This window comes from Podarcis cretensis (genome assembly GCF_951804945.1).
Source record: "Podarcis cretensis genome assembly, chromosome: 9".
NCBI lineage: Eukaryota > Metazoa > Chordata > Lepidosauria > Squamata > Lacertidae > Podarcis > Podarcis cretensis.
Window position 1 is genome coordinate 12,070,870 of NC_137178.1, and position 12,192 is coordinate 12,083,061.

The following is a 12,192-nucleotide window of genomic DNA, read 5'->3' on the forward strand; positions in this document are numbered from 1 at the left end:
TTCCCGCTAGGATCTGTTCCTGATAGGCGGAGGGGGTTTAAGCCGCCTACCAGGAAGGGCACTGCTGTTCAAGTTCCCTCATCAGGGCCCCAGTGAAGCCTCTGCCGTCCTGCAACGCTGTTGCACCAAGAGGGGTGAGCAGACTTGTCATGCCATCCAAAACAGCAAGTGTGTGTGTTAACATTAATGGGGGGACTAGTCTCAGAGAGTTTGCTTAAAGCTATACTTGCTGGAGCTGACTTATTTAAACTTGCCATTGTTAAAATAAACAACAGTCAGGTGTGCCTGCAAAAGTTTAATTGGGGTGTGTGCGGCTTGTACACTTTGTTGATTGGGCCTTCTGCCCCACTTGTATTTTTACTGGGTTTGCGTGTAGTAAACCAAGCCATGGCTTAATACACATGAGCAAATGTTAAAGTTCTCAGATCCTCTTCTCCAGTCCTGCTGCTGCAGTACAGCGTGGGGCTGATGCATATCCAAATCTATGATTGTGGTTTGTCTTCCTCCAGACAAATTATGAGGCAACCAAGATTTGTTCTCAGTTTACCTTTTTTGTTGTTGTTTCCACTTCTCCCATGCTTTCTAGGCACGGGTCTGAGCGGTTTTTTGTTTTTCCCATCACTTTCCCCAGGAAAACCTGCTCTTTAGCACTGAATCAGAGCGAACATCAATTGGGTTTCCTTGCTCTGATTCATGAAAGCATGGGAAAAGTGGAAAACTTCTTGAAGCAGAAGTGTGTGTACAGGCTTGGATATGAAGAGTCATGTGTGTTCAACTAGTACTGCTTTTTTGTCTTACTTGTTGAGAGTCTGGAAACTTGAAAACTAATATTGCATAAATGTTAAGTTGCTCTGCATACTACAACTTAAGTTCAGACAGTGCTCCTAAGTATTAAGGAACAACGTTGCATATCAGTGTTTGTCATGAATATGGGTTTGATGTCAAAATTTGTCTGAGAGTGTGTTACTGTGAATGGAATTTGGAAATTTGGGAAATGGCTTCATTCTTTGAAGATATTTGGACACATGCTTTAAGTGGAAAAAGCTTTGATATCTCAGTTTTTTCATAAACCTGAACTAGCTTTCCATGATTTATAGTAAGGAATGTATCAAGGATATTAAAGGGCCCACAGTTCTCTAGTAAATGTTTGTTGTTGTTGAAAAGTAGGTTGTTTATACTATGCAAGTTATATTCTACAGTCGTTTTAATTAGCAGGACACTCAACTCTACTTATAGTGATATAAGCTATATCTACATAGTGATATAAGCACTTTCTTGATTAGACCGATAGCAGTTAAATAACGTGTAGCCTTTTTTGTTTACCTGTGAGCTACAATAAATTATCATTTTTCAGATCATCACAATTGATTGATTGAATTGTGATGGCATTAAAACTGTATATGTTAGGTTATATTGCCACCTAATGGCATAAGAGTAATTGCTTGCATTTTCCGCTCAATATTTTCCATGTTGCATGCTGTGGAACTTTGCAATTTCCCAATGAGAAGGTGAAAACTGGTGGACAAACTTTCCTGAAAAACAGTTTGCCCACCATTACCGCTCTTGCCCTACAGTGCACAGCTGCAGGTGTGTGGTTCATGCAGGGCAAGGAGGAACTATGTGTGCCCATGAAATGTCCTTGGCACTGAACAGGGTCTCTTTGGCAGTTTAAATCTAAAAATGATTGTAAGAAGTAGGAAGCTTGAACTAATGTTGCAGTTGAAGAAGTGCAACGTCACTTAAGCTTTTATCTGATTTGCTTTCAAAAACAATATCTTAGAGAATTTCAAGCACGTTCAAAATCATCTTTCTTGGATGCTTTGGCTTGTATCCAGTTCTGTGGATCTATTTGTGCAACAGAACTTCCTGTTCTCTCCTGTGTCCTCCAGTCCCCTGTTCATCCTTAAAATCAGTTCTGCAGGGTTGGGATAGCCTGCCGAGGAGACTGTGGGAGTGCATGAGGGGGAGATAAAAGGAAACCGAAGATCCATTGGGTGAATGGAACTCCGCCAGTGAAGCATTGGATCCAACCTTTCCTTGCTAACATGTCCTTGATTATCTGATTATGCCTGGTAAAGTTTCTTTTCTCACTTTGCTTTATCTGTACAGTGGAACCTCGGGTTACGTACTGTCCTCCTTACGAATGCTTCGGGTAACGAGCTCCACTAACCCAGAAGTAGATGCTCCTGGTTGCGAACTTTGCCCCGGGATGCGAGCAGAAGTTGCGCGGCATGGCGGCAGAGGGAGGCTCCATTAGCGAAAGTGCACCTCATGTTAAGAACGGTTTCGGATTAAGAACGGACCTCCGGAACTAATTAAGTTTGTAATCGGAGGTACCACTGTATCAGATTCCAGAAGTGGCAATGGCAGCATAATTTGATCTTGGTTTGTAGGGCAAAAGCAGACCATAATTTGACAGTTTAGATGAAATGACAAATTGGCTTTCTGCAAAGCAGGGAGGGGTGGGAATTGTTGCATGCAAAGGAGGAGGGAACATGCAAGCAAGCCTGAGGATCTTTGGGGTTCATTCATATAGGGCCAACCACAGCTTAAATCTTGTTTAATGTGAAGTTACTGGATCTCTTGAGGTACATGGTCTCTGTAAGTGTTGTGTATTAAGCTGTACAAACGCTTGAGATTAGGGAAATTGACCGATTTGGAACAGATAGGTGTATTTGCATGGTCAAATTTGCTTCCACACTAAAAGCTGACTGAAGTTAAACCATAGGGTATAATGCAGTGAAGAGTCTTGCTGTCTATAAATAGCAGAGACATGACCAGTTTCAAAAGTTAGGTATAATATGCTTTTTGCCTTTTGAGGCTTACTCTTCTGGCAATAGGACAGAAGTCTATGGGGGTAAGTTGGTACAGCGTAGATACGTATGTTATGAGTTGTCAAATATAGCCCCAAAGTTATTTGGACAGTAATTTCAGAACCATGCCTATGACATGAACTGAGCAGCGATAGTATGCATATCTAGTCTTTTAAGTATGTGTTTAGTCTTTATGCGCTGGTGAACATCTTGTAAACAGATAACAGCAAGTCATAAACACTATTATGTAGATTTTTTTTTTCATACTGAACATGGTGGGACATAAAAATACTTGAATGTTTTAAATATTACAGTCCAAAGCGATAAAAAGTAGTGCCTTGATAGATGCTAAAGATTTAAAATTTGTGGTTTGGATTCAAATCCACCTGCTGGAATCCATTTGAAATTTGCAGTGTTTGGATGTGAGGGTACAATGGCAGCTTGGATTTTCAATCTGTTTTTCCAGATAGTGTTAAACTCAGCTGAATCCATATTAAATGTTTCCAGAACCACTGTAACATTTTTCTTCTTTTGTGTCCTGTTCAATCTTTTGAGCCATCATAGAAATCCAGCATTTCACAGCATTCATGCAACTTTGCTCCTGTTTCATTTGGACATTGGTGTAATTAAAAATGTCAACAAATATTGGTTTGGCTTACTAGTCAGCTGTGCCTTCTATGTCCTCTGCCTCTTCTAGGTCCTCTCCATGTGCACAGAGGAGGGACGAGGTCTTGTTTTGTTTAGTAGCAGGAGGCTGGCTGGCTGTAGGCATGGTAGAGGTTTTCTCTGAGGACCCACTACCAATCTTCAGTTCATTCATACTGGGTGTGTGTGTGTGTGTATAATAATAGTGTCTTGTCCTTTATCTTGTCATTCATTTCAGATTCTCATTTATAACTCAGAAATAATATTTTAAAATCATTTGTTTATACTTGAGCATCTTAATATGTTTACAGACCTAGTAAACTTTAGTCTCTGTTCTTTCAGGTGGCTTTTCCACAGTGCTACTTGTGCATACACATGGTGGAGTCCGATGTGCATTGAAACGAATGTATGTTAATAATGTGCCTGACCTCAATATCTGCAAAAGAGAAATAACAATAATGGTAAGTAAAATAATACCTTATTGTCAACATATTTTTTTGGTATATATTACTGATTTTCAAGAGAAAACAACAACAGCATAAAAACATGTAAGTTCCACCCACATGCAGAAGAACAAGGATTTAAAGGGCTTTTGAAGATATCCAAAGTGAAATAAATTGGACTCCAAATGGCAGAGGACAGAAGCCACTTCAGACAGTGTTCTGTGGTCTTGGGAAGGCAGACAAAAGATGAAGACCCTGTATATATATGTCCCATCACATATTCCATGAGTGAGCCTCAGGCAGCAAAAAAAGTCAGGAAAGGTTTTTGCCTTTCCTTTGGCCAATTCTATATTGAAATACATTTTTTCTGCATGTACAATACTGGCAGCTCATTTTTTATACCAAACATGCATTAATATAAAAAAGTTTGAATATGTTGGCTTCACTTGTATTACTTTCAAACAGACACAGGAACTTCTGTGGGCAAAAGCTTCAGAACCCCTGCCTGTGCTGGAAGAGAAGAGAGGGGGAATGTGTGAGCCTGGGAAAGGCTAGGCTTATTCATTTCTTTCTAAATCATAGTTGAATGTGGTCTAAACATAGTGTAAAAACTAATAGAGGTTATCATAACATTCATGGGCAATACACAATACAGATTACTCTTCGTAGTCGTTTCACTAGGATAGTGTGAATGTAACAGAGGCCAGGTTTGACCATCATGTTAAAGCATAATTAAAATTAAATTGTGGTTTAATGTGGTTCAAAAGGTGTCACTGCACTCTTTCCCCCACTCCTTCCTTTGGCGCACTGGGAAGGAAATGAACCAGAGGCTGACTTCATCGTACCTACAAACCAGTACTCATTATTGTTTTCTCTCTTTGGCGTCTGCCCATTGTTTGCTTGTAGAGAAAAAAAACTACAGGGCTAATGCAAAGCCAGTCTGTGGTCTGTTTTCTCCCCTGCGCGATGAAGGAAGCAGTGGTGGAATGCAATGAGACCTTTTGACCAGCACAATTCTCATTCATGTAAAACCATAATTTAATTTTAACTATGGTCTAATGTGACTTCGGAACCAAGCCATAAATTCTGTAGTTTCCCTCCTCTTCAAATCTGTAACCCACCCTTTTAAACCTAACCTGCAGTGTGGGACGTGTATCCCTCTTGTTCCGTTTTCTCACAACCATTTCCTTCCCCTCTTTCTTAGGGCACACTTGCAATCCAGACATACTGGTTTAACAGTCATTTTGTCTTCCTTGAGAACCCTGGAAATTGCAGTTTTGGTGGTGAGACAGAGATGTTGAACAGAACTTCATCACCTGTATCAAATAACAGGCAGAGGAATCTTAAACTGCTCATGCAGGGGTCCTTATTGTGGACAGTTCTTCCCACTGCAGCACATTGTCCCACATTGTCCAGTAGCTCCCTTTGACCCTTGGGAGGGGGGTTCTGGTGGTGGTGGGAACCGGGTCTTTATGGTGGAGGAACAAAAGAAATCAGTTGTACAAGCTGCCTTCTGCTTGCACAACATTGTATACGATCTTAAGCTATTTACTTAGTCTCTATAAATCAATTTGTCAAACTGTTTAGTCAAGATAATCACGAGAAGCAAATGTTTTAAAGTGCTGATAGACCTATAAAGCCCTACATGGTTCAGTTCCAAGCTATCTGAGAGAACATATTCCCTCATACGAAACCACTTGTGTTTTGAGAACTTTGGGAGAGGCCTTCTCTCAGTCTTGCCACCCTCACAGGCATACAGGGCCCTCTTAGTGGCTGCTCCAGGACTTTTGAACTTACTACCTAAATAAGTTAGAATGGCTCCCTCCTTGTTCTTCTGCTGGCAGGTGAAAACTATTTTATTTCAATAGGCTTGGGTAGCTGCTTTTAATGAAAAGGATGGTGCCATGCTGCCTTTATTGTAATTATCAGTAGTTTTAATAGATATATATATATATATAGTCGTCCCCCGTCCCCCCCGTTTTAGTGATTCTTATGTTAATCTGTAAACTGCCTTGAGTCCTGTGAGGGGGAAAATAAGGGATATAAATAAATATATAATAGTAATATTTTAGATAGCTTTGACTATGGCACTTTAGGCTAATTTCGGTAATGCATGTATACTATTTTTTTCAACCCTTAAAAAAGTTTATTTCTTTATTCCTAAACTATTCTTTCTTTTTCAGAAAGAACTGTCTGGGCACAAGAACATTGTAGGGTATTTGGATTGTGCTGTTAATTCTGTTAGTGATAATGTTTGGGAAGTGCTCATCTTAATGGAATACTGTCGTGGTAAGCCTCTGTCACTTTAAATATAAAAAATTGTCTAACACACAATAGTTACTTTCATATGATAGTACTTTCTATATTAAAAGTGCAATCTTACTCACTTTTTTATTCTGTGAACTGCCCTGAGATCTTTTGATGAAAGGTGTTATATCAAATAAATAAATAAATAAATAAATAAATAAATAAATAAATAAAATGTCTCTTCAGAATTCAGTGGCGCTTATACCCAGGCAAAGGAGAGCCTTAATGTGGTACTTCAACTTTTTAAAAACAGCGCTCATAGTTGGTCAGAGATTTAAAATGTTTGTGTTTTGAATAAGTAGTGTTTTCACTGTGCTGACATCCTCTTTAATGTAGTATTGTAATATCTGCCTTCTTTTTGTAGCTGGACAGGTAGTGAATCAGATGAACCAGAGATTGCAGACAGGCTTTACTGAGCCAGAAGTGCTAAGGATATTTTGCGATGCCTGTGAAGCTGTTGCTAGGCTGCATCAATGCAAAACTCCCATTGTTCATAGAGATTTGAAGGTGAGAGGAACTGAGAGGAATTCTTCTGTTCTTGAAATAAAATCTCTGTATTTGACTCCTGTTTTATTGCATTTAACAACACTAAGTTTTAATTAGATTTAGGTACATCTGTCCCTTTTCTTTTTAAAGCTATTCACCAATTTTGAAAATCCTTGAAATAGATGTTTATGTGGTGATACAGTAGGGATTTCTTGTTTTGAACAAGAGTCTCCAAAAGTTTAAGAACAACTTCATTGTTTTGTACATTGTTTTTGAGTAACTTGAATGAAATAAGATATACTTTGGTATTACTGTAATAGCAAATTGATGTGCATTGCTTAGGAGATCATGTGCAACATCCTTAGATTTCCTTTTCTTTGGATTAGGAATGGGGATAGGGGTTGAAATTTTGCACAACCTGGGAAGAGCTCTTCACTCAAATATTTGAAGATCGCAAAGGTCCATGATGTCCCACTTGTCCAAATCCAGCTGTCTGAATCCTTTAAAGTTGAAAGAGGCAGTGCAGAGAGCCTTTTCGTGCTACTCAGCTAGGAAATGGCAACTTTGTGGGAGCTGTATATCTGTACTTTTCATTCTGGCTTTAAAGGGCTAATGAACTTCAAGGCCAGGAGAAAGAGCTCTTCTGCTAGCCTTTTAAGGTCTGAGAATAGACTGCCCACATTTTTGCAAGGGATGTGTGGGTATGGAAAAATAGCAGGAGGATGAGTGGATTATTACTTTTGGATCAGGTATGAGAAACCTGTAGCTTCCAGGTGAAGTTGGATTCCATCTCTGTCCCGCTCAGTATGTTCAATGTTCAGGGACAGTGGGAATTGTTCAGCAACTTTTGGAGGACCATAAGTTATCTATCCCTGGTTTAGAGGGTATCAAACTTTGCTACACCATAGGAATAACCACCAATAATGTGTTTGTAATTAAAGGTTAGCCATTGTTAAATAATGGCATCAATCTGAACAAAACATGGCAGTGTAACATGCTGTGCTTAGCTTCTTCATTTGGTTAACACGCTTTAACAATTGGATCTAAAGCTTACATGCATTTGGCAATCCTTTTTTTCCTTTAGAGCAATCTTGGGTCCCAAGATGTTGGACTACAACTCCCATCATTCCTGACTAATGGCCCTTCTCACTAGGGAAGATGGGACTTGTAGTCCAACAACATATTGGGATCCAAAGTTGAGTAAGGCTGCTTTAGGGTATTTAAGCTTGATCCTTCAGTATTGGTGCTGAAGTATGAACACTTTAAAGTGCCGCTGACCCTGCTAGATTAAGACATTAAATGAAAGGTGACTGCTTGAAAATTAGGAGTGCCTTCTATTTTATATGTGTGTGCTTTTTTCTTTCTAAGGTTGAGAACCTTTTGTTGAATGACAGTGGAAACTATGTCCTCTGTGACTTTGGCAGTGCCACTAATAAATTCCTTAATTCTCAGAAAGATGGAGTTAATGTAGTTGAAGAAGAAATTAAAAAGTAAGTTCAATTTCTTAGGGCAGCTTTTTAAACATCAGTACTCTTGACAATCCTAGAATTATCTGTCTAATAACAATAGAAACACATGCATGGCAACTTCAAAGTGTCGTTCTACATATGCATAGGTATTTTAGAAGGTAAACATCATAATATGGCGAAAGATCCAGTTTACATATATATCTACATCTGGATATGAGCTTGTATCAGTGTCTTTTAAAGCAGGATAAATACATTAATCTCTTGAGTGCTAGATGCATGATTTTCTGTTCCTTTCTCCCTTGTGTGTACTGTTATGGTAATCCTTTTCATGGTCTCTCTCCTTCCAAGGGTCAGTCCATGAATAGAGATTAGTTTAGTTCTTGGCTATTTAGAACACCAATTTGTATACATTCTGTGATTATAGTGCCCGTTTTTGATGGTATGTTATAATTGTGGTTTGAATTCCCAGTTTCAAATTTACTGTTTAAAATCAGTACATTCAAAGAGCTATAATAACGCAATTTAAAAAATTGCATTCAAATGCCATTGGGCCTCTAAGATGCTTTTTTCCTTTTTGTTACTCTGTTGCAGCTTTCATTTTATTAAAAAAACAAGTGAGAAAGCACTTGCCCTCTAGGCTGCAGAGGTCAGTTTAAAAGTCTGATTTCAAAATGGTAAAGGCATGAAAAAGGGGCAAGTAGAAAGAAAAAGCAACCCTATTGACTTTACAAGTTCATAATTTTGTTACATTTTGAGGATACTTTCAGGATAATAACAAAAGTGCTCTCATCATATGGTGATACATCAAAGAATTGTTACTCTTTGATACGTTTAGGCTTTTGCCCATATTGCTGAATTGCATTGCCCCAATCTTAGTGCAGTAATGCACAGTCTGAAAATTCAAAACAAGTCTATATTTTATTGTTCACCTTTAATTATCCAATTATATGTTCATAGGTATACTACATTATCATACAGAGCTCCTGAAATGATTAATCTTTATGGAGGGAAACCAATTACTACCAAGGCAGATATCTGGGTAAGAAAACTGAATAATTTTACTGTTGTTGAATAGTATAGAATTTGTTGCATTTCCCCCACAAAATGTTTCTTTATTAAGCCTAATATTTAGATAAAAGCTTTATGAATAACACCAAAATGGCTTGCATATCTCAATGTTTGTTCAGTCAAATATAGGGTAAAATACATAATCTCAATTAATAAATCATTATACTTGTTACTTGTTTCTTTGTGCTGAATCATGGAAAAAAAATAGGATTCAAATTCTTGTAAAGTGCTTTAAATGAAAGCACTCCATTAGCAATTCTACTGTATATTTTGAAGGGCAAAAGGTTGAGCAATTTACCATCTCTATGAAGCTTGACTGTGTGCCAGCAGCAGCAAGAGATGCTCTTAGCAAAGCTTTTTGTAATGAGCGAGCAACACTACCAAATTTCCGCTTAATAAATCTGTGTAAATCTGATGCTTGATGTGCAACAATGTCACAGTATATAAATGCGTTTATAAATAAATAAACACAAGTGCTGAGATGATCAGATTAGCAAAAACATTTTAACAGTTTTGCTGTTCTTGCATTAATTTAGAAAACTGTGAAACACCTCTCATTAATTAGTTTGGAAGCTGTGATACTTCTATTATCACTGAAGTGTTAAGTTTTACACTTAAGTTGTTAATGGTCAAACGCTGCTTAAACAGTCTTGGTATTTGGTGATTTCCCCCAATAACTGTGTTTCACCTTCTGTTTCACTTTATAGGCTCTTGGTTGCTTGCTATATAAGCTTTGTTTCTTCACACTTCCCTTTGGTGAGAGTCAGGTTGCCATTTGTGATGGAAGCTTTACCATCCCAGACAATTCACGTTACTCCCATGGTATACATTGTTTGATAAGTAAGTAACTGAGGCAACTTTCAAATTACATTGTCTGTGAAATGCTTTAATCTTTGATGGGGTGCTAAACCAAAAGTGAATTATATTGCTGATTGAAGGTTTCATTGCTGAGTACATCTGTGGAAATAATGTACTGTATTTTTCGCCCCATAGGACGCACCGGCCCATAGGATGCACCAGCTGTCCCCGGAGCTTGCAGGGCGGGCAGCGGGGAGAAGCGCTCTTCTCCCCGCCGCCCGCCTGCAGATCAGGTCCGGGGACAGCGGGAGGACGCGCTGCGCCTCCCAGCTGTCCCCGGAGCTTGCGGCGGGGAGAAGAGCTCTTCTCCCCGCCGCCCGCCTGCAGACCAGGTCTGGGGACAGCGAGAAGACGCGCTGCGCCTCCCCGCTGTCCCCAGAGCTTGCGGGGCTGGCAGCCGGGAGAAGCATGCGTCTCCCCGCCGTCAGCCTCCAAACCACATTGGGAGACAGCGGGTTCGCGGAGTTCCGCCTCCCCGCTGTCCCCCGACCTTGTGGGACTGGCGCTGCGGCTCTCCTGAAGCCTGGAGAGCGAGAGGGGTCGGTGCGCACTGACCCCTCTCGCTCTCCAGGCTTCAGCGAAAGCCTGCATTCGCCCCATAGGACGCACACGCATTTCCCCTTCATTTTTGGAGGGGAAAAAGTGCGTCCTATAGGGCGAAAAATACAATATGTTTGCTTTCAAGTATATGATCATACCAATATTAAGATAAAAGGACAATCCTTCCCCAGGCCTTTTTGAGTGTTCGTTTCATTTTATTTTCTGCTCAGTGCTTTGACAGCAATATACATAATACATGTTGCATACATTATTGCATAACAAAATACATATTCTAAAATGATTCAATCCAAAAGTGCCTCAACAAACACTAATCAGTATATTGGGTCAGATCTAAATTTTGCCTTCTGCAAACAAAGGCTCTTTTCATCTACGGAAGCTTTTTGTGTCGGCAGAGGGTTCTCCTGATGGACAGTGAGGAGTTGGCTTTGATTATATCACTGTCCTTCTCCCAGCACCATCTCTCACATGGTTCTGGAAGGTTCTTTCCAGAAGAGGTTGAAGGGGAAATTGGTAGAAGTGTTTCTCCCTTTCCACCAGAGGCTTCTTCATGAGAAGAACTCTGTTTGGGATGCTCCTGCTTATTGGCGTAATCCTAGGATCCAAGCCCCAGTGCCACAAAATCAAAATCTTAACCATAGCCTTAAAATGGAAAAATATAAATTGATGAGAAAATTTAAGAAGGGAAAATACGCCCCCTCCAAATGTTAATGCATAAAATCTGTTTTAAAAAACCTAAGGTTCTAATATAATCAAAGGGATTGCCATCCCGATTTACCTAGCCAGGCACATTTAGAAAAAGTGCCATGGACACTAGTCAGAAATTGGCTTTCATGGCATAACACAACATGGCAGCTGTGGGATGTGTGGCATAACATTGAATTAGACACAGCCATTGCTCTTTTCTGGTGGTACGCAGGGGCATGCATACTCCTAAACATTTTGTGAATCTTAAGTTTGGCCTCATTGAGGGGCAGTATCTCAATATGAGTAGGAAAATGAGAGTATCCGAAACAAGTTTTTTTTAAGAAAAAAAGCACTGGACACAGCAGTTATTACTACTTTTCTTTGCCCATTCCAGCCTGGGACAAGCTCAGGTTTGCCATGGAGAGTCAGCAATGTCCTGTTGGTCTTGATTGTGGCGGTTACGCAATAATGCAGTCTCTAACTCTCACAAACACACACACACACTCACGAACACAGTGATGGTGTTTGCTGTCTAATAACAGAGCATTTACCAGTACTATGAAAAATATACACGGTGGCCACACCACACTCATTCTCCTGCACACACATACGTACCTACTGTGCACTTACAGATCTTATACACGCATGGATCTCTCTCTCTCATACATACCCATTTCACATATACATCTCTCTTTCTCTGCCCAAGTGCACCTCTCTCTATGTTTCACATACCACGTATTCATAATCTCTCCCTCCCTTTCACCTCCCCCCACCCCAATTGCATCTTCCAAGTGCATCCCTCTCTCTCACACATGAAGTGCTATAGGATTTTTTCTGGGGGGCATGCGGGCAAAGTAA

The 12,192-nt window shown here is 39.8% G+C and overlaps 1 protein-coding gene across 4 annotated transcripts in view; it reads left to right on the forward strand.

Moving 5' to 3' along the window:
• BMP2K (BMP2 inducible kinase) overlaps nucleotides 1-12,192 on the forward strand; it is a 44,611-nt gene that overhangs the window by 8,625 nt on the left and 23,794 nt on the right. For all 4 annotated transcript variants that reach the window (XM_079990735.1, XM_079990737.1, XM_079990736.1 and 1 more), the window contains exons 2-7: nucleotides 3,801-3,919; nucleotides 6,085-6,190; nucleotides 6,573-6,715; nucleotides 8,063-8,184; nucleotides 9,121-9,202; nucleotides 9,939-10,071. In XM_079990735.1, coding sequence (XP_079846861.1) covers nucleotides 3,801-3,919; nucleotides 6,085-6,190; nucleotides 6,573-6,715; nucleotides 8,063-8,184; nucleotides 9,121-9,202; nucleotides 9,939-10,071 — 705 coding nt within the window. The remainder of the gene's footprint in view (nucleotides 1-3,800; nucleotides 3,920-6,084; nucleotides 6,191-6,572; nucleotides 6,716-8,062; nucleotides 8,185-9,120; nucleotides 9,203-9,938; nucleotides 10,072-12,192) is intronic.